A 21842-nucleotide genomic window follows, 5' to 3' on the forward strand; every position below is an offset into this window, starting at 1 on the left:
TATAGATCATTAGGCTAGTACAACTGAAAAGGGTATTCAAGACACACGCAAACCTATATAGGCTAGCTGTGAGGTAACACTACCAGTATAAACCAGTTATGTTTCAATTCCTAGTACCTCGTATGACCGTGAGTCCGTGACCGGTGTCTGCTATGGCAACAAAACATTTTTAATGTCTATGACTCTTCAATGCTTTGTTGATTGTACAGTAGGTAGTAGCCTGTTGTAGGTTGTGTGTTTTAGTAAGTTTTGGAATCCTAGTTAAGGCAGATAATAGCCCATGTTTTAAATTTTCTGTATGGTTAGATTGTACGCTACGATTTGTGAAGTTTTAGGTTGAATTCGTTAGTTACCTGTATATTTATAATAGACTTCTTGTTAGGTTAGGCCTATTTGTTCGTATTTTTCATCAACCAAGAAACTTGTAATTTCATCCCATTAGGTGTAAGCTTATTTCATCATGCTCATACAAATACGAATCATTGTGTTCTCAGTGTGGCGGCTGTTAGAGGTTTTTGGTAAACAAATTTTTATCTCTTTTTATTATCTTCAATAGCCTACCTGGCACGGACAAACTTGAGTTTTGCGTTTGTCTAAATTTGTGTTAATTGATTACTTTTCTGACTGCAAAGCACTGCTGTTTTTAGTGAGAAATAGCGTGTGCAGAGAAAGAAATTTTTGTGTGACAGCATGCATTAAAGGCTATATTGTTTATTAATAAATCAACATTCGAACAACCAAATTTGCCGTGTTTTGTTTATAATTATGAAACTATTTTGAAGTTTGACGTGCATGCTATTGTCACTCTTTTTACTATGGGCTATGGTAACTTTGTTTATATATCAAAATGTGAAACCATAAACACTTACAACTGCATTAACCTAACATGGCATTAATATACCACATCGGTCATAAACACACTCATTTTGTATAACATCGGTGGACTTGTTTGCACAGAAAATTTTGCTAGTATTTAATAAATGCAGTTCTACTTACCCTAGTTTGCTTTTGGTGCACCAGATAAATACGCCAATAAATGCACTGCCAAAAATTACGCTACTATTTAATATAGATTATAGAACAAAACAACAATTCGGCACCAGAAAATTGGCCATACTGGCATATGTCAATACATGTTTTCCAGTAGGGCATTCACCATGATTTGTGTGATAATTCATTTTTATTCGTAAGTTGTGTATTAACTTGCTGCATACCTTTTCCTTTTACATCATTCTTGTTGTTACTTTCCGTTAAACCTAGAATCTTGACCTAATATATTTCAGTTGTTGTTTGTTAATTCGTATCCAGATGAACAGGCTAGTCTATGATGTTATACAGAGAGAATGCTGCCTATGCTACATGCAATTTTCACATAATATCAAAATTGCTTATTTTGTAAATAAGCTGGTTAAGTTGATTGAAGGATTTAGCGTAACAGCGAAATATTTATTTAGAAAGGGAAAACATCTTGTTAACCTTGCCATCATCAATTGGTATTACACAGTGCCTAAATTTAGGTAGAGTAATAGAAGAGAGAGACTGTTTGTTTTTGTCATGTTTTTATTCAAGTTGGTAATATTGTTTGAGAAAGCGTTATTAAAGCTAAGAGCTAATGCATGTTGTACTGCATTTCGTACATACACGAAGTTCACTGAACAGGAGCAAGTGTCGTTAATGCCTTGCCCAAGGCAATTACAATGGTATGGAGCCACTGGGTATCAAACAAGGAACACAAGCAGTAAATTGAACGCTCGAACCACGCGGCTACTGAGTCGACAACCTCTCTCATGGTTGTATGTTTGCAGTCTGTCTCACATTTGTTATGTACATATATGCAGTGTATGTCATTGAAAGTGTGCAAGTAGAAATATTATCTGCTTACTAATTCATACATATATTATGCTGGTGAATTGTTTACATGCCCACTGTTAAAACTTCTCATTATCATTCCAGTCTACCAGACCTTTTCAGTTTTGTAAGTTGTCGCAGTGTCAACCAACTGAGATTTTTGTTGTTGAACTCAGAAAAAGTATTTATAGAACATTGGTTGTACATAATATTGCTTTAAATTTACCTCCTGTAAGTCGGACTGTATGGAAATACTCAATCTGGGTCAATTGTTTTATTTTATTTCATAAACATATGAACTGAAGGCAACAGTTTGGAACTTTTCAAAGGATTGTTGATTTTTTAGAGTTATTTTTTTTGTCCTTAGTGGTGATAGTTCACATTATGATGTTTATCAAATCGACTTGGAGCTAGAAAGGAAGCATGCCTTTACAGTATCTGATGTCATTTGAGTTTGTTGTTGTGTTGAAAATTGATGTTGTCATAAATGTTTGTATTTGAGTAATTGGCTAAACACACCACACATAGTAAACAGGTTGGAATGGTATATATATATCCCTATGTATAGGTTACTTGGTAAGGCTTGGAGAATCCAGATTTGTCTGTTATCGTTATCACCACCACTATTTGTATTTTCTTTGAAGTTGATAAACTTAATATTGTTCAGGTTTTATAGTGTAAAGTTTACGCATCATACTATCACCAGTTTACTCTGTGTGTGTTTCATGCGTAATCGTGTGTATTTCATCAGATAGAAGCACAAGAGTATCAAACTGTCAATGACTATCAATTTATAAAAACATAGATATGTATAACCTCAGCAAAGCAGCTGATTTGTGTTATAGTTCACGATCAAATGCAGCATATTATGGAGGCTTTCAAACTTGGATGCAAACATGTTATCAGGTTTTTACCCATTATTATGTTTGCAGCTTAATCAATTTTCCTTTTTGCTGTCACGTCTTTATCATAACACACACAACCACTGTAATTTGAACTTTTCTCAGTCCCACAACAGGAAATATTTACAGTTTTTGGCTTTTACGTAGCGTCTTTGTTCAAACGTTGGTGATAACCCATACGTGCTCAATGCCCTGCATTTGATATCTTGCAATCCCTTTCCAGTCAGCAGCTGTAACTGCGCATGATGAACATTAAAACGAGCTTAGGCGTACAAAGGAGTGAAGCATATGTTGCTTTAGATCATTGGCAGAGTAGGCGTATTTCGTTTCTAATTTGTTTACTGGATTTACTTTCATAGATATATATTTTTCAGTTGTCTACTCAGACTTACATCAGTCTCTAAACTGAAATTATCCCAAGTTCATATCTAAAACTCAAACAGAAAAGTATTGGTAATTTCTTCAACTTTTTTTATTACAAAGCCCAAAATTAACCCATAGTCTGAAAACTTTGGACTTAACCACAAATTTCTAGTTATTTAAAATGTTATTTTTTGAGTATACCGATGTATTCTTCTTTTATTTTTGGAAAGAGAATAATTTTGGGCAATGTTTAACTCATAGCTTTCGGCAGTTGTAGTTAATCTAAGTGGATCATGAAGTGGGGACAAAAACGCTAGAGCCAAGATTTTTTGAAATATTTTCTTGTAGGCCATTTTTATATGCGAAATGAATATTTCATTATATGTAGATTACGCAGCCTGTTATTAAAGATGGTTAGGTTAGGTTAGGTTAGGAGAGTGGATATGCAAAAAGTCTATTTATGGTTTTATTGGAGTTAGAGTTAGGTTAGAAGGTAAATTTAGGTCATGTTCAAGTTACTATGTTATAACATTTGCGTTAGGTTAACAACAAACTCTCAAAACTGGCTTCGAACAGACAATTTTTTCCAGTGAAATAGTGGCTGCTTTTTAGATATTTCGAAAACCTGGTACTAGCCAGTAGCCAATGCTTTCAGGCTTCGGTAAGATTTACCCATGCTACTGAGTTAAATCTTATTTTACCTTAACCTTCAGGATAACCCTAAACCAAATCACCTACAGCAATGTTTCCTTAGCACTTGCAAGTACAGAGCACTGGATAGTATTTGGCTTTAGGGCGATTTATTTTATGGCTTATGTTTGTTTCAGTTATCATGTCATTGCCAGTTGGATATCAATTTCATTTGCTGTAACCGCTCCCAAAATTTTAAGACGTTTGAAATGTAACTGATAGTACTATCCGTATCAATGACAGACAGCAATTTCCTGCCCAAATCAAGCCCACGTTTTGTTGGACCCCTCTACCTCCCCAGGAATATGTGAGTCAGTTGTAGTCCGTCGTCAGACTTATTGTCACATCATTGCTTGTAAGAAACATCTTACTTGTTGCAATGCAGCGGTCTCTTCCACGCAAATTACTTCCTCTACGATGAGAGGTGTAAAACGGGAAATTTTAATTTTATTACGTTTATGTGTGTGTTGTCTTCTACAACGGCATCTGGTGTTATGTATAGCAATAGTTTTACCACGACATTTGCGTATCTTTTACCACGTATCTTTTTTTCGTTTAAATCAATCTGTGCAATTTAATTTATGAATGGCATTTACCAAGATACCGTGCATTACAAGCGGCATAATGCTTCTTGCACACCAGCCATCATAATCAGCCATTGTAAATATGCGAATGATGGCAGTAACTTAAAACGTGCAGGGAGTTGCACGACGGTTCGCTATGCACTGAACACAAATACCGTGCACTGAGTTTGTCAGCGTCTGTGACGGTGCTCCTTTAAAATCAGCGTTTTATTGTAAACTCCATTAACCCTAATAACAACGCGTTTCACGAAGTTAAGCAACTTAGACATGACATTCTCCTGTAATGATCGTGAGATATCTTTATAGTGCAGGAATAAGTCGCAATAAGTGCAGTGTATTTTCCGAAAGAAATCTTCACAAGAATCCTGTCATCGTCTTATTCGTAAAACCACATACTTTATAGTGTCAGTCATAATACCCAAATACTTTGGGACCGCGCGCCTCGCAGTGCTTAAATTCCTTAACCATCGGTCTCAGTCGCTATCCTGGCTTATGCTGTCTGAGCTACTGGTTACACAAGCGCTACCTGTTCAATAATGCATTGAACACATACCGGAAATGATTGCTATTGATCACGGTCGAGGTCACGTGACTTTCTCCCATTCACAAAATAGCGCACCGCCAGAGCAGTCCCAAATGTTTTCGTCATGAGGGTGTAGCACTTAGCGCGTAGGTGGCCACGCGTGCTGGCGTTGCACTCATCTACATATTTACGAATTAATTAAACCAGCTATCCGTCTCTAATCGATATGTAGATGTACTGTATATAAATTAGAAAACGATCTCACTGTCAACATTTACATGTTTCAAAATATGCGTTAGTACGTGTGTACATTGTCGAAGTTTATAGGTTGATTTTAGTCGTCCCGTGTTCAGTAACTTTTGTCAAGGTGCCTTAACATTAGCGGTGTCAGCTTTATCATAAACCTTGCCAGAAGATTTAGCTACAAAGGCATGTATTGGCTTGAAACAGTTGTCTTTAACGAGCTCTTAGCAGATGAATGAGTCGCCTATGTTTACATAAATAAAGCTGGCTTCCGTTTGCTTGCCACCAAAACATAGAATGTCTTGTTATCGGCCTCCTGCTGAATCTGTCCAATATTTAATGGCGTCTACCGTGACACTGCTAAGATACCTTTTTGGCTAACTGTTTGTCGGGTAGAGATGGTAGATTTCCAAACGACGAAACCGATTTGTGATAATTGATAACGTACGTTTTCAAATCCAGCCTCGTATAAAAGGCATACTTTTTTAAGCATTTATACTTAATTTTTAAAAAAACTTTTAGTGGCTCTTTTCAAAAAGCTAACGAACTCTGGTGTTTGACCAACTGAAAGTTAGGAAACTTGCTCCATTTGTTCCGCGCACAATCGGTTGTTTTTTGTGCTGGTTTTGAATGCAATATGTGTAAACTTTTATGGATAGATTTGAAACCTAGCAGTAAAGTCCAATACCGTTGTTTCTTAACTGAAATCGGCAAATTTGAAGCTTACTCGGTAACATTTCATTTAAAGCAAGTTTATATCTTGATAAATTAAGAAACTCTGTAAGAAACTTTTAGCTACAAACAATAATATCTTTGCCCATACTTGAGAAACTAAAACAGTACTGGCAATTATAGTAATTGGTTTTCAGGTGAACGTTATAGACCCGTTTTTTTGCATTGCTGAGAATAGCGTGCAGAAAGCTTCACGTTGCATGAGAAAGTGTATCCAGCTTAAGTCGGTTGTTTATCTTGTTTGTGTAGCAAATAGAACCTGCTATTAGAGCGGCGTTACACGCTTAAAAATCTTAAGTAAATAAACACACTTCACTGGCGGAATTTACAGTCCAGTAACCTACAATCAGCGCATTGAAAGGTTCACGCAGGTTCCTATATAAAGAACATATTTTTTCATCAGTGAAATAAGTTCAAAATGGCCTAAATATGACTACAATGAGTATCTTGTCTTTTCCGCTGTTAACTAATCACGTTTTTAATCTTATTCCAATATTTTTTTCAGTTTTTTTCCGTGTTGATTGTATCACTTTAAACAAATAATTTGTAGGTGCCTGCCCAGGTTTTCCTAACATATTTAACGCCACCGCTGCTAACAAGTTACAAACGTGTAAGTTACACCGTGTAACACTGTAACATGTGAAGGTGAACATAGATGGTACGAGACAGGGTTTGGTAATTTTGTAGTCTTGTCTTCCAGGTCCATTAAAACTGAAATAAACTTCAAGTCCAACCTCGGTGTAGCATTAAATGTCAGGTGCAACATAAACCCATCAAATTATCTCTTATCCCCACTGGAAAGTTTGCTTTCAATGCGCCGGATAAATGTAATGTTAAAATTTGCGTCACGCCAACGTAGCACTCCTCGTATAAAACATAGGGCGAAACGGCAATTCTGCATCGGAGAATTGGCACACAAACCGACTTTCTCCGACGCATCATACAAGTTTTCCAGTAGGGTCTCTTATCGCAAAGATACGAACGGAAGTACTTTGAACCAATAAAGATCCTTTTTTCCGCGGCCGTGCGCTTGCCATTCATAAAAACGGAATTTCTCTTCGGTTCTCCTTTTTCTGAATGAACTCACGGGAGATATCTTCTCTCGCGCGAAACGCACCAACACTGCGTGCAGGTGATCAATTTGTGTTTCACTCTGGTTAAGGTGACGCCAATTCTTTACCTGAACCAGAGAGAGGTTGATGTGTACGTTTGTGAAGTCAATAAGCTTACAGTAACAGTGTGTTTTTTGGGCTGATTACAGAAATTAACCTAGATTTTTTGTATTGAAGCCATTCCTTTTCTCAACCTAGTGTGTATATTATATAACTAGGTGGATATGTTTAAGTGTAAGTTGATCGTAAGAAATCGGTTATAGCTAATGAAAACGTGAAGCAGGTCCCCAAAAAATATGAGCTCTTTTCAGAATTTACCGTCTTGCCTGGCCATCATAAATGCCTACTACTGCAGTTGCCGTCGTAACAGAAATTTTTTAAACGGATCAAATCCAGACTTATTCCCCGGCGCAACGCCAAAGCAAAGGAAGGTTAATCTAATAAGACGGGCGTGTGTGTCATCATGCCATTAAAGCGCTTTTATTTCCGCTCGCCGCCTCAAGTGGACATTCTTCATACAATATTAACACCATTAGCCGCAAGCTATTTGGAGGGAGGGAACAGAAGGCTTTAGACAAGCGCTTCAAGTCAATTGATATCAAATTCCCAGCGGTATTGCTCAGCACTTAAAGAGTTAGGAATGCAAACTTGTTTTTAATTTTTGCCATTTTTCTACGAAAATTGGCATTGTTTTTAAGGTCAGTGGCGCCCAACCTGGGGCCCGTTGGAAATTTCAAGGTCTTGTGAATAATATCATGAATTTTACAAAATTAATTGGTCAGTACTCCATGTATTTCATTTTTTGATTGATTGATATTTTGCCCAGTTATAGTGGCTTATGTCAGGCCAGGGAGGATTTAACTTGATTGCGGAGGTAATAATTGATCGATGTGTTAATGCTTATTATTTCGTTATATTATATATCAACACTATGTATGTATGTCACTTTTGTGATGCCAAATGCAGCATGCGAGTACCGTAGGACAGAAAAGAGAGGTTTCTGTTGCAGAAGTGGCACAATTACAGGAAAAGGTTAAAAATGTATAATGATTTAACGCTAGATTCGCTGTGGTAGCCTATGACAGTAACAGTAAGCAGCATACGGCAAGAATTAGACTTTAAATGAATTTCTGAAATCTTTTGTGAAAGGATCCACAGACTACTAAAATTCATTTTGGAGATCCTTGACCTAAAAAGATGAGATACCAGTGTTTTAGGTCTTGTTTAAATTTCAACGTCGTGCAAAGGTGAAAGGACGCTGCATAGATTTGAAATGTTTACATCGAAAATCCGACCCGCTGAATATTTCGATGTTGCCAGTGAGGCTGTTACTCATATGAAGTCAAACACACCGCGACTTAGCATCCGTGCTGTTTATGGCATTTAGTAACCTTTTTGCTTTTTAACTTCTACGGGGTATAGGGTATATGCAATACTGAATTATCTTATCAGCAGGAGATTAACGACTAAAGTAGAAACAGGCATTTTTCGTTTAATCAGAGTCATTAAGTAAAAGAAAGTCAGGTTAATGGGTCACAAATCGGCCGTTAGCTTATCGGACATTCCACAACCGAGCCGTAGATGCTTGATAAGGCGTCATTGTACAGATTCTTGGCTTTCCGAGTAGAACAACGTGCCGGCGCCACTTCCGTTAAATGCCGAGGGGAACGAATGCGTGTGCGCGCCTGTATGCTAACGTCATATTAACGAGGCTATGACTAACTATGATAATGATGATTACGACCCACGACGCTCTCCTACCGAACTGCTGGACGGCGGTGTACAGCGCATAATATTTTCGCGGACATTTACCATAGAAATTTGCGCGACGAAGCACCGTAAATAACATTCAAGGTGCAGCGAGTTTTCATTTTCCACAGAAATTTAACAGCTTGGTAATTTCAACGTTTTATCGTTGCTCTACATCGAGGCGCGTGACACGAGTCAGTTATGACATTTGGCTGGTTTGCGCCATAATTAAACACAACTTCTCAATTTGCATTCTATCCTCTCATAATCTGCATAATTAGACTACTCTATATCCGGTCGCTCGTCACTACCGGTCGTAGAGTTTTCATTATTGCACATTTTTTCGAAACGAAACCAGAGAACGCGCATTTTATTGTATTTATTAAAAATATTGGAAAATAGTCCCCAATACCGAACAGCAAAGAATCAATACAAATTAAAAATCGCCGTCTCTCGAGTGTAAAATGAAATGGTATGCTTAATTTCAACAACGAGGCCATGCAACGTAGCATCACGTTTAGCGAGTTATGGTACTCGTGTATAAGGCAAAAATCGGACACTACAAATCCGGCAACCATTAACCTTTTCTCTTAGTTGTTGTCTACGTTTTATATACTTCGCGTTTTACAAGCAAGCCATGTTTGATGCATTTCTTTTAAAGACGCAACGTTGTTGACAAACTCCCAAGCTATAAAGGACGCGCGTTTTTACATCAATAACAGAACAGTATCTTCACCTGAATAAGTTCAGAATGGTCTGAATAACACAATCAAAACAAGTTTTTTTCATGCTTAAATATTCCACCTGATGATGGTTTTATTCCAAGATTTTTTTTGCTTTTGATTCCTGTTGATCTTATTTCTTCAATGATATTAATATCGATGCCTCCATAAAAAACATTCAACTTTCTTTCTGTGAAACATGACGGTGTAGAGCTGATTGTATTGAAGTCTTACGACTGATTGGAATTCATGCCCTGAAAGTGGTAAAGTTTTCTTTAGTTTTAACCATTGCTTTGCTTTCTGCAGATTGTGATTTAGAGTGCTAGGGCTTTCGACTAAAGCTTTTGCGCAGGATATGATAAATTATTGCTAGTCATAAAGGATTACTCGGTGGACGTCGAGTTTCAAACGTTGTGATAGACCAGCCGGGCCGTAGCAAGAGAACTATTAACCCCGACAAACGAAATCGACAAGGACGGTATCTAGGCGTTGTATTACCTTCGGCTGAAATCTGCTCACTATTTCATAACGTTTCGGCCCGTTATGGAGCCATAGCTTTTGACATTGAAAAAACAAACTTCTGAATTTGTCAGCCGAACGTGCCATGCTGTTATCATGGAAAGCAGAGGAAACGAGGCTCGTATTGAATGGAAGTAAGAAAATTATTTCGTGCTATTTTAAGAACTAAAACATGTGACTGCGTTGCAGCAACTTGTAATCAGTTCACTTGTTTGATAGTTGTCACTAGATGTGTACATCGTATGTGTATTATTTAGTCCGGTCATTCGTATGTCTACAAAAATTATGTATTTTCAATTTGTTGGTTCAAATTATTAGGAACTTACAATTCAGGTTTTGTAACAATTTGTTTGAGTAGTTTCCGCTTAAAAAGCTGTAATTTTGGTATGATTTCGTCATATATATATGCCAGGAATTTTGTCCAGAAGTTCGGTGTGGTCTCATGTGTAAAGTATTTTTTAGAAATGTTTTAGTTGAAAAAGTAATAATTAGAAGATTAAAATACCAGAATTCACAATAAAATATTGCGGTATGTTATCTACATCTTAAGTATATTTTCAGCTCAACTTCGCCAATGAGAAAAAGAATAACTTGAATTTAAACATATTACCCTTCTGTCAAGTCAATAATGCAGTAATATAGCAAATTCCACTGGTACCGCCGCCAGCTTGATCAAATAAGTTCGTCAAACGGCGCGGCAGGTTTTTTGCTTGTCCATATTCTGCTGGTATAGTCCTAAATTAAACATTAGTTATTACGATGTCAATTGGCATCGGTCAATATTTGAACTGGGGTTTTCACTTCCTCTCGCTTGCCTGGATCGCGTGCAAACCCGATAACCTGCTGTTGAAGAGAAAATGGGTATAGGTTAGCACTGCCAGTAGAGACGTTTCTGTACATGTTAGTTCTCGACGGCGATTTGATCGTTTTACAAGCGCCTAGATGCGAGTTCCATAAACAATTCTTGATGCATTCCATACGATTAGGTTTGTGTTCAGATACCTATTTCAAATTAAACCTTTATTTCCGAGCCGCAAAACACGACCCCGTGCTGCTATACATGAAGATTAGGTCATGTATGTCCTATTGAAAGGTTGACAAAAGGTACGCCCTTCGGCTAAGTCTTTAACAGCGCTAATTGTTCAAACATTGACGTTTTAATTTGGCGACTAATCCAAACACTTCACGAAAAGATCTGATAACCTTTGCCAGGCAAATTCGTGCGAACTATTGCATTTAATGTCCCTGTTGAAACTTTTTATGAGCTGTTAATCAGCTTAACTAGTGTATTATATATTTAACCTTGCAGCAGGGGTTCTTAACCTTTTTCTATAGCAAGATTACTCCCCACTAAATAAACATATATTCCTATTGCTTCGAGATTACACACCTTCAAGTGGTTAAATTCGATAGTACTATGCAAGTCAATAAATAAAAACTAAATTTCATTATTATGTCACTAAACGGAAAAATGACAGCAAAATATAACATTCTTGTAAGTAGTGGTAGTAATTGGCCGGGCGAGTCCTGAACAAGTTTGGTCGAATTCAGACTGCTGAAGATGAATCGTGGGAGTGAAATTGAAGTTGGGTGAACACCAAAACAAACGCAGTCGTGTGTTAAGATCGGTGGGCCGTCACATAAGTTTTCAACACTCTTCGCGACACTCGCGCTTGTATCAAATTCCTTGTCTTTGAGACCGTGACAAAGCGGAAAAAATAATAATCTGCTTGGCTCACCCTGAGCCGCGTCATCACTTCTACAAACTCCAGTAGATCCTACATCGTCTGTATTTCATATCAATTGTTAAGAATCGTCGTCGAGATGCTAACAAAGCATATGGAACTCACTTACATTTCTATCACTCGAATCAAGGCCTGTAGTCTAACATAACCTGTAATTGAGAAACATTGTTGGTACCTAAATGATACATAGCTTTTCTTTTCTACAAAAACAAGGCAATTAGGCTAAACTATAACTTACTGTTTTACCATTTAGTACAAGGTGCTTGCGATACGTGCACCTCAAAACAACTACTTGACAAACATCAGACGATTGAAAGGTTGCATTCGTAACGTTTGTTTAATAAAATTTTGTCCTGGACGTGTGGATTTTTCCATTATTCGGCGAATTACACTTTGTTAGGTTAGTAATTTTCGTAAATGCCTCAGTGCCATTCCGAAAACGAGCTTTCATTTCCGATTCGGTTTAGCTTTATGTAAACATGTATAGTCGTCTGTGATTCACACTAAACGTGTTTACATAACTCATTAAAAAAGAGCAAACAAATAACAGGCGCGTTAATGGAACAAAGATTAACGTAGTTCCGAAGATGTGAAAACGCCAACCTTACGCAATTTCGAGTGAAGACAAAAGCTTAGTTTCCTTTATTTCGGTCTACAGGCTTTTAACCACTGTAATTACGTCATTGCGGAAGGATATGGCCACCGTTAGACATTTATTAACCCTCTTTGCCCGATGTTTTCGTCTCCGGTAATTATATGACTTTAGAAGCGATCGTGTATCGCAACTGCTGTGACTGTTGACAAAGTGTCGCATTGTGAAGTGAAATATTCTGTCCAATATTCCCGTATAGAGTTTCTATATTTTAACTTTAAACGACAGCTTGGTAAGTCATTACATGTCAGTTAAGTTAAAACGAAAATAAATTTCCCAGAAAAAAATCCAACAACATATCCCGAAACCCAACCTGTTTACTGACAACTGGTGTCAGCTCTTGGTCTTGCACAAAGCTCTTGCTTTCCCCGTAAAGTTCTCGTTTTTAGTGTGAATGCAGATTTTATGGCCGCAGGCTGCCTCCCAAAACGAAGATGACAGCGGCTAACAACACCCATTTTTGAAAGTTGGGAGCTACGCGACGTTACATTGATTGTAAACAGTGTCAAAAGTGGCAAAGCAGGTATCTAACCGCCTTTATGGTTGTCAGTTGAACTGAGTACAATCATATGCATCTGTTGCTAACAAAAACTTTTTTAAAACCGATTCTACTGCAGTAGTTCATTTCTCCGAAATATCTCGTTTCAAGGCCAAATATTTGGCTAGAGTGGTTTGAACCTTAATACCAGGTGAGCTATTGCGCACCATTGTCGGTCTCTTGTTGCACAAGGCCCTGGGAAGTTTTTCAATGGACGATCGAATAACCGGTACCACAGCAACGTTTCCGAACTTCGCGCTGTTTGTCCCCCACGTTTCACTTGAGCTGATGTTACAAACACATCGTGAAGTATCAGTGATCTGTTGTTAAATTTTGACAAACATTGGCTTTAAGATCTCATTGTTTCACATGTGGAGAGGATTTTCGTCATTAAGTCATCGTGGAATACCCCATTGGGTTGGTCCGTTGTTGAACTGAATGTGCCAATTATACTGGTGATTAGTTCCCTTGATAAACGTTAGACATACCGGTCCTATTTACATCGTCTGTATAACTCCATGGTAACAATCCCCAATCGTTTAAGAAAAACTCTAAACTTTGAAACCTTGTCGAGGCAGATTTTGCGATAAAAACTTATATGTTTTTCGCAGTATCTGGCTCTTCTTGTTACCATAGTTGTTTAGTTGTCACCAGCAGCAGTCGGTAGCCGAATTTAAATCTTGTCTTTTCATCAGATTTGAAGTAAAAATACTTCCAGGTTAACCGCTTAACATTTCAGCTGCAGTTTCTACTGTATAAGTAGTGTAGATATACTCCATAGATATTCGGAATTAAACAAGAATCTAAACCTTTGCAAGCAGTTTTTGCCGTAACTTTTATTTTGCACGAAACTGCAAGACCAACAGCAAACACTCAAATTTTCGGTTGTATGACCGCAATTTTAATGAATTCGTATTTGCCACCGAACAAATACCAGAATATATTTTTATTCGTATTCTCACGAATTCGAATCTTTTCCAATTTGGCACATCCCTGGTAGAAGTACCCGCTTTCCGACACTCTGACAATACCGTTTCCTCAGTTAAGGGTATCAGACGTATTGATCGACAATTCGCTTGATCATCCTGCTTAGAACACCGTGGTTTAAGGTTACTATCTGGATTGATATTACATGAAGTCATTTTCAATTTTTTTGTACTATTCATGATTCCGCGTAAAGTGTCACATTTTTATAACATTCCATGCTCTGAAGTTTTATGTTAGAACCGTATAAAATATGACCAGTTGTCATCAACATACCTTTTTCATGCATCAGTGTCTCTCCCGCATTACTAGATTATGAGTTACAAGTCTGCCTTTTCTTGCAGTGAACATCCCATTGTTCGAGTCGAGGCAACGGTCATGGCGAGGGGAGAATTAGGCTGGACACCCTATCTTGGTGCAGGGCACAGCAAAGTCGCCATTTACGAGAGCACCGTCCGTACACATTATCGTATCTATGGGTACAAGATACATGACAGAAAGGTAACTGGCATTAGTTAAAACTATTTATTATAATAATTAGTTCAGTTATTTGATTAGCACATTCACAACACTATGGATTTTAGTATACCTCCCAAATAAAAACAAGACGCAGGTTTGCTCGTACGAGTTACGTGTGTAACGTTCGATTTGTGACCTAACCAATTTCGTTAGGACAGAAAGCGTGCTGTGCGGTCCCTGTTTACTCGGTGCGTGTTGTTTATATTCGTGTTCTGCTGTGTGCTTATACCGCCAACAAATCGGACCATCACCAAACGTTTATCATAACTTACCTGACGCATACCTGTGCTCCGAAGGCAAACGCGTGCATTATTTCACACGCTGCGCCGGCCACTGAATGATTTTGAATCTTGATTAAAGGACCGAAGAAATTTCTTAACCTTCGTTGGATGTTTTTGCACATCTCCTGCTACAGCAATTACTATGTAATATACAGCAAACCTGATATCCATTTACGTGTTTTTCGTAAACTTGCTTTAGAAAATGGCTCACGTTTTGTGCATTATTTCGTCACTATTGATGTGCCATGACGTAATAGACGACTTATTTTCGCATCCTTTGCGGATAGAAGATCTTACGAGAGAGTTTCCGGTGATATTGTTGTAGCAAAGTTGTTTATCTCTTTTTTTTACATTGATATACGGCGCCTACTTTCAGCCAGGCAAAAAGTGTAATTTTGCAACTACTGACTTTTTGGCGGTTTGTGAAGTCTCTGTTCGCCTAATCAGTACTGTTTTAAATTTAAGTTTAGATGTATATTGCATCATCCATTTAAAGTGTTGTGAGTGTCATTTGAGAATGAAAATCCGTATTTTAGAATCTTCTGTTTCCGCCACCCATTTCCTAATTTGAATCATTAATCGCAGTTAATAGATGACACAGTTTGCTCACGTTCCGCCATTTATGGCTTTCGTTATCATCGAAAATGTCACGTGATTTTTCTTTTCAAACCTATCGAAGCCGTTGTGATTCACATCATTGACCCCCAGTGACCTTCCGAATACTTACTGAGCAGTGCCGGAAATTCGGTTAAAATCTGGTTTTTGTTTCTACCAGGTCACGTTGGACTCTTTGATCCCGCCGCGCATGCTTTTCGTTAAGGCGAGTGACATTTTTCACCACTGGACCATAGGTGACCAGCGCATGGGCCTAGCTTTTCACGGCACTGTGGACGCCCGCTCTTTTGACCGCGGTATCCGAGTCGCCCTGGAAAATTTAGAAAAAGGTAAGCTGTCTTATTGGGTGTTGTTGAAAGTGACTAAATGAACATTTGCTGTTAGAAGAACCCATTTTAAGCCATTCAAATCTGGCTGTGATGCTACTGATTGGTAAGAGAGAGAGCCAAAACTATTTGTACAAACGGTGCCTGAAGTGGATTGAAAATCACACCCTTTGTATTTTCATTGCGAAAAAGTTTTTAAATAACTTTATTCCAAAGCCCACCTTCTGCAATTTAGAATGGCAATTGGAAACCGAGCGACGCAATTTCGCAAAGAAGATAATTAATTGATGACGTCACCGTATGATAGCGCGCACGTGGAATGCCAGTAAAAATGACACTTAGCAACTTGCAGCATTACACGACTTAAATTGAGACAATGCGACGAACAGCGCGTATAGTTGGCAGCTTTTTTCCTAAGGCCTTGCAACGGCTACCAGACCTAACCGGCCATGTTTTCGACATTAATAATCGAACAACAGATGCCAGTGGTGACGTCATTTCCGTTCTTGTATCGCTTAGTTAGAGAATCGAAGGAAACGTATATGGCGACATACGCAGGCACACCCCATTCAAGCCGCGGTTTTCCAAGCTTGTTTACCCCGAGTTGGACAGTTTTCGCTCGATCGTGCTGTGCACTGGCAAGTGAACCGAATGACCTGTGAAAACCCGATTTTGTTTACGTGTATTTTTACCAAATCTATGATGATATCGAATTTTTAGCTGTTTTTAATGGGAACTTTTGTCTGCTCTCAGCCTATGGCTGCTGTGAAATTTATCTGTGATTGCTGGTCAGGACTACTAGCCTCCAACTCGCTCGTTCAATCGAACGAAGGTGTTTCGAACGGTTGCAGAGAATGAAACCTACACATAGGATGTGGTTTAAAATGAGTCATTCTTAAAAAGGCGTCTTTTATCCTTTTCGTTTATTCCATGTCGCTTCCTCATAATAGAACCCGAAAACCACTACCGGTCTTTATTATCAGCCACAGAAGCAAAAATAAACAGCGATATTTTCTTTCCAAACCCGATTAAATTACTGACTAGTTTTGTTGGCTTGTCGCTCGTTAGGATCACCGAGTCTCGCTGCTCTATTTGTATTTCTGTCCGCTTTTTATTTCACCTATGTTTAAAGTTCTTTTGGAAGTCGGATTAAATCAAGTGAGATTTCATGCGCGTGCTTTCAACCTAGCATTACCATCACAATCTGCATCGTCTAACCGGGAATTTTGTTGATACAAGTTAATCGTTTTTCATACCAAAGACTACTCCCATGCCTTGCAGACAGGGACAAAGCATTGCATAACATCGGTATAATCAAGTAAATTTACCAATCCCCGTTTTTGTTTAAGTCCTATATTCCAGTCCTTCATATTGGTGACTGGTAATTGGCCTTTTTCAATGGATCCGGTATTAATTAGTCCTATTTTAAGCTTTCTGAGGTTCTCACACAATTCTAATCATTGATTCGATCAATTTTTCTCGCGTTTTTGCCGTATTAGTCGTTGATATTGATCGACCTCGATACAACGGCATTCCTTCCGATCTACCAACCTATTTCCCAATTTGGACATTTCAAAAAAACTCTTTTTAACACAGGAGTGTTATAATTTGAAATACCACCACAGTAGCGTTTCGACAAACACAATGTAAAGATATAAAATGTTACTTAGCATAGTTTCTGTGAAGTTATCTGACGGTACGCCTTGGGTTTTCGTTGCTAAAGGCAGGTTTCAGAAGAGAATCACGGCGAAGTTTTGGCGATATTGATCCCACGAGTTGACCATCAAGAGTTTTTACGCTTGGTCAGACGTGCTCGCTCAAGCGTGAAATTTGTCTTCGATTCAATTTCCGTTCAAAATCACCCATCTAGCGAAATCATCTTTTTGCTACCCATGCACCCTGTGTTTAAACCGCTGGGGTGTTTTTACGCAGTTCGTAATCGCGTACATTTGCACTAGATCTTTATAAATGGGTTTAAATGTTTAAACAACTAGCATTCGTGTTAACTGTAAATGTGCAGCTTTTAAGGTTAAGTTTCATGTATGCTGGCTTGTACAAGGTGTACTTTCGTGGCGGTGTACTTTGTGGTTTTAGATTGCTGCCCGAATCTTTGATGTACAGGAAAGCCCACTCGAAAGATTCTAAAAGCTAGTTACACGATTTAATACGAGCGTTACAACCCTTAGTACATTGTCGAGACGTTTCTGCTCCCGCCTCTTCTCCGCTTGTTTCTTTATTTCTCTTTTATTCTCTTTATTTACCAGGCGCCTTTTTAATCTCCGTTGCCGACCGGAGATGTTTCGAAACACCACATCCGCTAACAAGTACTAAGGTCGCCTACGGACCACACACTACAGCGCTATGCTCATAACGTTTCGACGCAACGGCGAAGCGATCTGTGTGAACTTTGTCGACTGCCATTCGCCGCCTATACTTCGCAGAATTGTTTTTTATGAATGGGATCTCGACTTGAGCTTGCTGTCGTGGCTTAAACGTATCGTTATCGGTTTCACTTTAGCTACTTTGAAGTCAAGTGGTCCCATTAATTGAAAATTCACCACTTTGACTCTGGTGTTGCACGCTTTCCGATCAACCAGTTCAGCTTGCGCTTTTCACATTTTAGTAAACAAGCATCGTGATATCGGTATGACGTAGGCATGTGTGCCACAGAAACCACAAGTACAGAGAAAATAATCAGTTCGTTATGTTTAAACCTTACTTGTCTGCATTACAAACAAGGGAAGCATTTTTAAACCAATTAATATCATGTTTTCTGTCTTAACCAGCTTACCAGGGCACCAGTAGTGGGAGCAGTACTTGCAGCAGGACATCAGACGAACCTCACTCGGTGAGTGGAAGTGCATAGTTGCCTTCATTTATTTTGGCCATAGTTTACTTTCCTGTCGTCACTCTGTGCGGCTTTTTTTGGTTTGTCTCTTAAAAAGCTAATTTGACGAATTTATGAGCTCATCTTGAAAACCTTTTGCTATCTACAGGCTTCTCCCACTTCAAACCATTCCTTTTCATTACCAAGTTCAGACGACACTTCACGCGCAAAACCGCAGCCGTCATCTATGACGTCATCATTACGTCAGCCCGTACCGCGTCAAATCACGACCTTGAAGTTGCCGAGGTCCACGGCGCCGTTTCGTCAGCAAACGCTGTCCGCCTCGTCGTCATGGCAACGTCCTGCGCCTCCTCGTGTCCAGCGTCGTCATTCTTCATCTGTGCCTGGTCATGCGCAACGAAACCTGTCCGTAACCTCGCCGCCGATTGGCCAGACGACGCCACGTGACTATCCTAGGTCTCCAGTGACCTGCACGCCACCGTCTACCCCTGAGCTTCCTGTAAAGGATTTAGACGACCATATGAAGGTGGAAGGCCGAACAAATTTGTTAAAAGTTGTTTGCTCTTTTACATATATCTTTACATTGATGTTAAAGCCGGCACAAGTTCATATGATAGTTCGTCGCTATGTAGCTCGCGGTGCATATTTCTCCTTCCAACTATGATCTTTTTAAATTCCAGGAATCTCCGAAAACTCAACCTCCAACCCTCAAAGAGTCAGATGCTCCTGTAGACGTCTTCTCCTCATCCGCACAACGACGTCACAGACATCGTCATCACCGTCATCAGTCGAGATCGCGGAAAACGAAAACTCCGAACCTAGATCACCTCGAAAGACAAAGAGACTTGCAACCCACCAAACCGAACTCTTACGTACAATTTGCTTCGGCGCGAAGTTCGGCGTGGAGGTCCGGGTCCGGTGTACCCATGAATGAAATAAGTGTTCGGCCGAACGACGAACTTTGTGTCAAGTACCACACATCGAGATACGCTTCTCAGCGTATCGTGCCCGGCGGAATGTATGATTGCCGGTACCAGGGCTTAAAGACGAACGATGATTTTCATTCTGACTTTTACCCGAAACCACCTTACCACACAAGCCCGTCGTTTAGCTCGTATTCTGACCCCAGCGGTGTTTTGAAGAAAAAGACACTTCTAATAGATCACGGGAAGTACAAGGAGGACTTGGCCGAACGAACACGCTGCCGACATTGTCAGACAATGTTTAACATCGACCGAAATCGGCCCGGGGATTGTCCGGACGCGCCACCGGACTCAGGTCAAACTTGCATTGAACGAGCCAGCTGCCTTTGCTTAGCACACTCGGTCCTGTATAACTGTTTTCGCGACTCAGAGGGCAACTACGAGCACGAACCTTGCTCCTGTTCGCGACATTACAATGGTCGTTCGTCCCGTCGGAAATGGTTAGTTTTGGCCGCATTATCCGTTTTAGTCCCGTGTCTGTGTCTTTATCCCGTTTTAAAAAGCTGTCATAAATGTGGTGTGGCTTGTCATTACTGTGGTGGGCGCCACGAACCATTGCCTGTAAATCGGAATAGCCCAAATCATCCTTCAAAGAGGCGCTAGTTTTGACCTCGCCGTGGGGTATAAATCCGCCGGAAAACCGAGTCGGAAGTTTTTGTTCCGCTTCCGCCCAATTACCGGTTCCTTTTTGATTGTTGCATCCCTCTGGCTTAATCAATCCTTAACGCGTACAACTATTTCGTTTTGTGCCACTGTAAGCGGCGTGGCTTGCCGCCTCGGCCACAGGGTTACCTCAAGAGAGTCGTCTTCAAATATTCACACCGCTTCAGCCCGATTGTTAAACTTCTATGAATGTGAAAGGTTAAAGCAAGTTGGGCGAGCGTTGCCCTTGTACAAGAAGAAATTTTGAAAGTTTCACTTATTTAAATATTTTCTTTTATCTTTTCGTTTGAATCGCGTAACTTTTTGTTTGACTTGGTTTTGCTTCTTATTTTTTATTAAATCTTACCGTTTTTTTTGACAGAACAACAATTTTTCGTTAAATATTTTCGGCTTCTATCTTCGACTTTCCAAAAATTATTCTTGAATCCCAGTGTAGAAAATTTTGTACAACAAAGTGTAATTAGTTCAAGATTTCACTTCTCAATTGTATGATATTGGGTTGACAGCCAACTTTCGCTACATCAGCACCTTGGTACCAAGACACCATAGTACGCGTGATTTTCTCCTCTTATTCATACTTTCACCTTTGACCTCTATTCGTAGTCATTGGCCATTTTCCCCCGAGCAATGCGCTTGATTTAGTGCTGAGATAGAGCTGGTGTTTGTGGAATGTTCCAGATCGCCTTTAGAGCGCGGTTTCTCAGTTTATGCCAACAAGGTGATTGGAAGTGCATTGTGCTGCTATACGTTTGGATGTGTCATAGATTCCGCCTCCAAGATGACTGGTCGAAGTTTTGAGTAAATCAATTTCATCGCTTTTAATTTTCATCGTGATTCTTCATTTTGCTTTAGAATTCACCAATCGCGACCCAACTGGTAACTTTCGATCTGTTACCCCAAGTTTGTGCTAATTTCATTGGAAAATTGCATCGTTAAAAGTTCTCCATTTATTTTTACCTAATTTTATTCCTGCCGTTATTATTATTTTGCCGTGATATCATCGTGTTTTTTTCTGGTAATTTTTATTTTGCCTATCCTTCAGTTTTCAAACCTGGGCCTTTGCCAATGTCATAGTACAGCGAGATGGGGTCGTGTTTCAGCCTAGCAAGGCTAATGGGATGACTTTGAAGCCCCCTCCCCCAAGCTGTTTGGCATTCTTACCTTCTGGGTCAGACCTTCATGACTCGATGTAGTTTTGTTTCGAATAGGTATCATTTGCTATTTATTTCTACCCCCAGCAAAAACCCACCATCATAGTTCCACCCACCACTTTGACCCAACTGCTAAAGTGGGTCCCAGCGACCCTATTGCTCGTTTTGTTTTCTCACTAATCTTGCCCATAATTTTGGCCGTTCTTAGCTTGTGTTGGAGCTACATTGGCGCTTTTTCTCCACGTACTAAGTTTCGTTTGTGTTCTTGTATAAATTTTCGCGCGTCGGAACGATAGAAAATGTTTCCTTATATTATGTGTCGTTCGGTAAGCAAGGACTTTCAATGGTGTTGCTTGCAGAATTGTGGAGGGATATGCCTGTGGTTAGAGCGGACATTTTAAACACCAAATGTAACTACGGTACTTAACTTAATTTTGGTATTTAAAGTGGTCTGTTATTGGAAAGATCAAGTTTAGTAAGAGCAACATTGGACTTTACTGAGGCCAGGGTTATATCTCAGTCAAAATCGCGTCGCAAGTCTTTTGTTATA

At 39.3% G+C, this 21842-nt stretch overlaps 1 protein-coding gene across 1 annotated transcript; it reads left to right on the top strand.

Moving 5' to 3' along the window:
* The first annotated feature begins 9759 nt into the window (after positions 1-9759).
* Positions 9760-21602, top strand: LOC143461731 (sprouty-related, EVH1 domain-containing protein 2-like). The gene is made up of 6 exons (XM_076959571.1): positions 9760-10121; positions 14251-14407; positions 15482-15650; positions 18434-18495; positions 18644-19021; positions 19176-21602. Exons 1-6 carry the CDS (start codon positions 10084-10086, stop codon positions 20079-20081), a joined length of 1710 nt encoding a protein of 569 aa, XP_076815686.1. The 5' UTR covers positions 9760-10083; the 3' UTR covers positions 20082-21602.
* Positions 21603-21842: the final 240 nt, after the last annotated feature.

This window comes from Clavelina lepadiformis, chromosome 6 (genome assembly GCF_947623445.1).
Source record: "Clavelina lepadiformis chromosome 6, kaClaLepa1.1, whole genome shotgun sequence".
Lineage (NCBI taxonomy): Eukaryota > Metazoa > Chordata > Ascidiacea > Aplousobranchia > Clavelinidae > Clavelina > Clavelina lepadiformis.

What these genes read in the sequence shown, in the direction of transcription:
- LOC143461731 (XM_076959571.1), top strand. Translation starts at nt 10,084, where the DNA reads ATGGAAAGCAGAGGAAACGAGGCTCGTATTGAATGGAA. An exon ending in ACAAGATACATGACAGAAAG is followed by an intron (nt 14,408 to 15,481) that starts GTAACTGGCATT and finishes TGTTTCTACCAG; the next exon opens with GTCACGTTGGACTCTTTGAT. An exon ending in ATTTAGACGACCATATGAAG is followed by an intron (nt 19,022 to 19,175) that starts GTGGAAGGCCGA and finishes TTTAAATTCCAG; the next exon opens with GAATCTCCGAAAACTCAACC.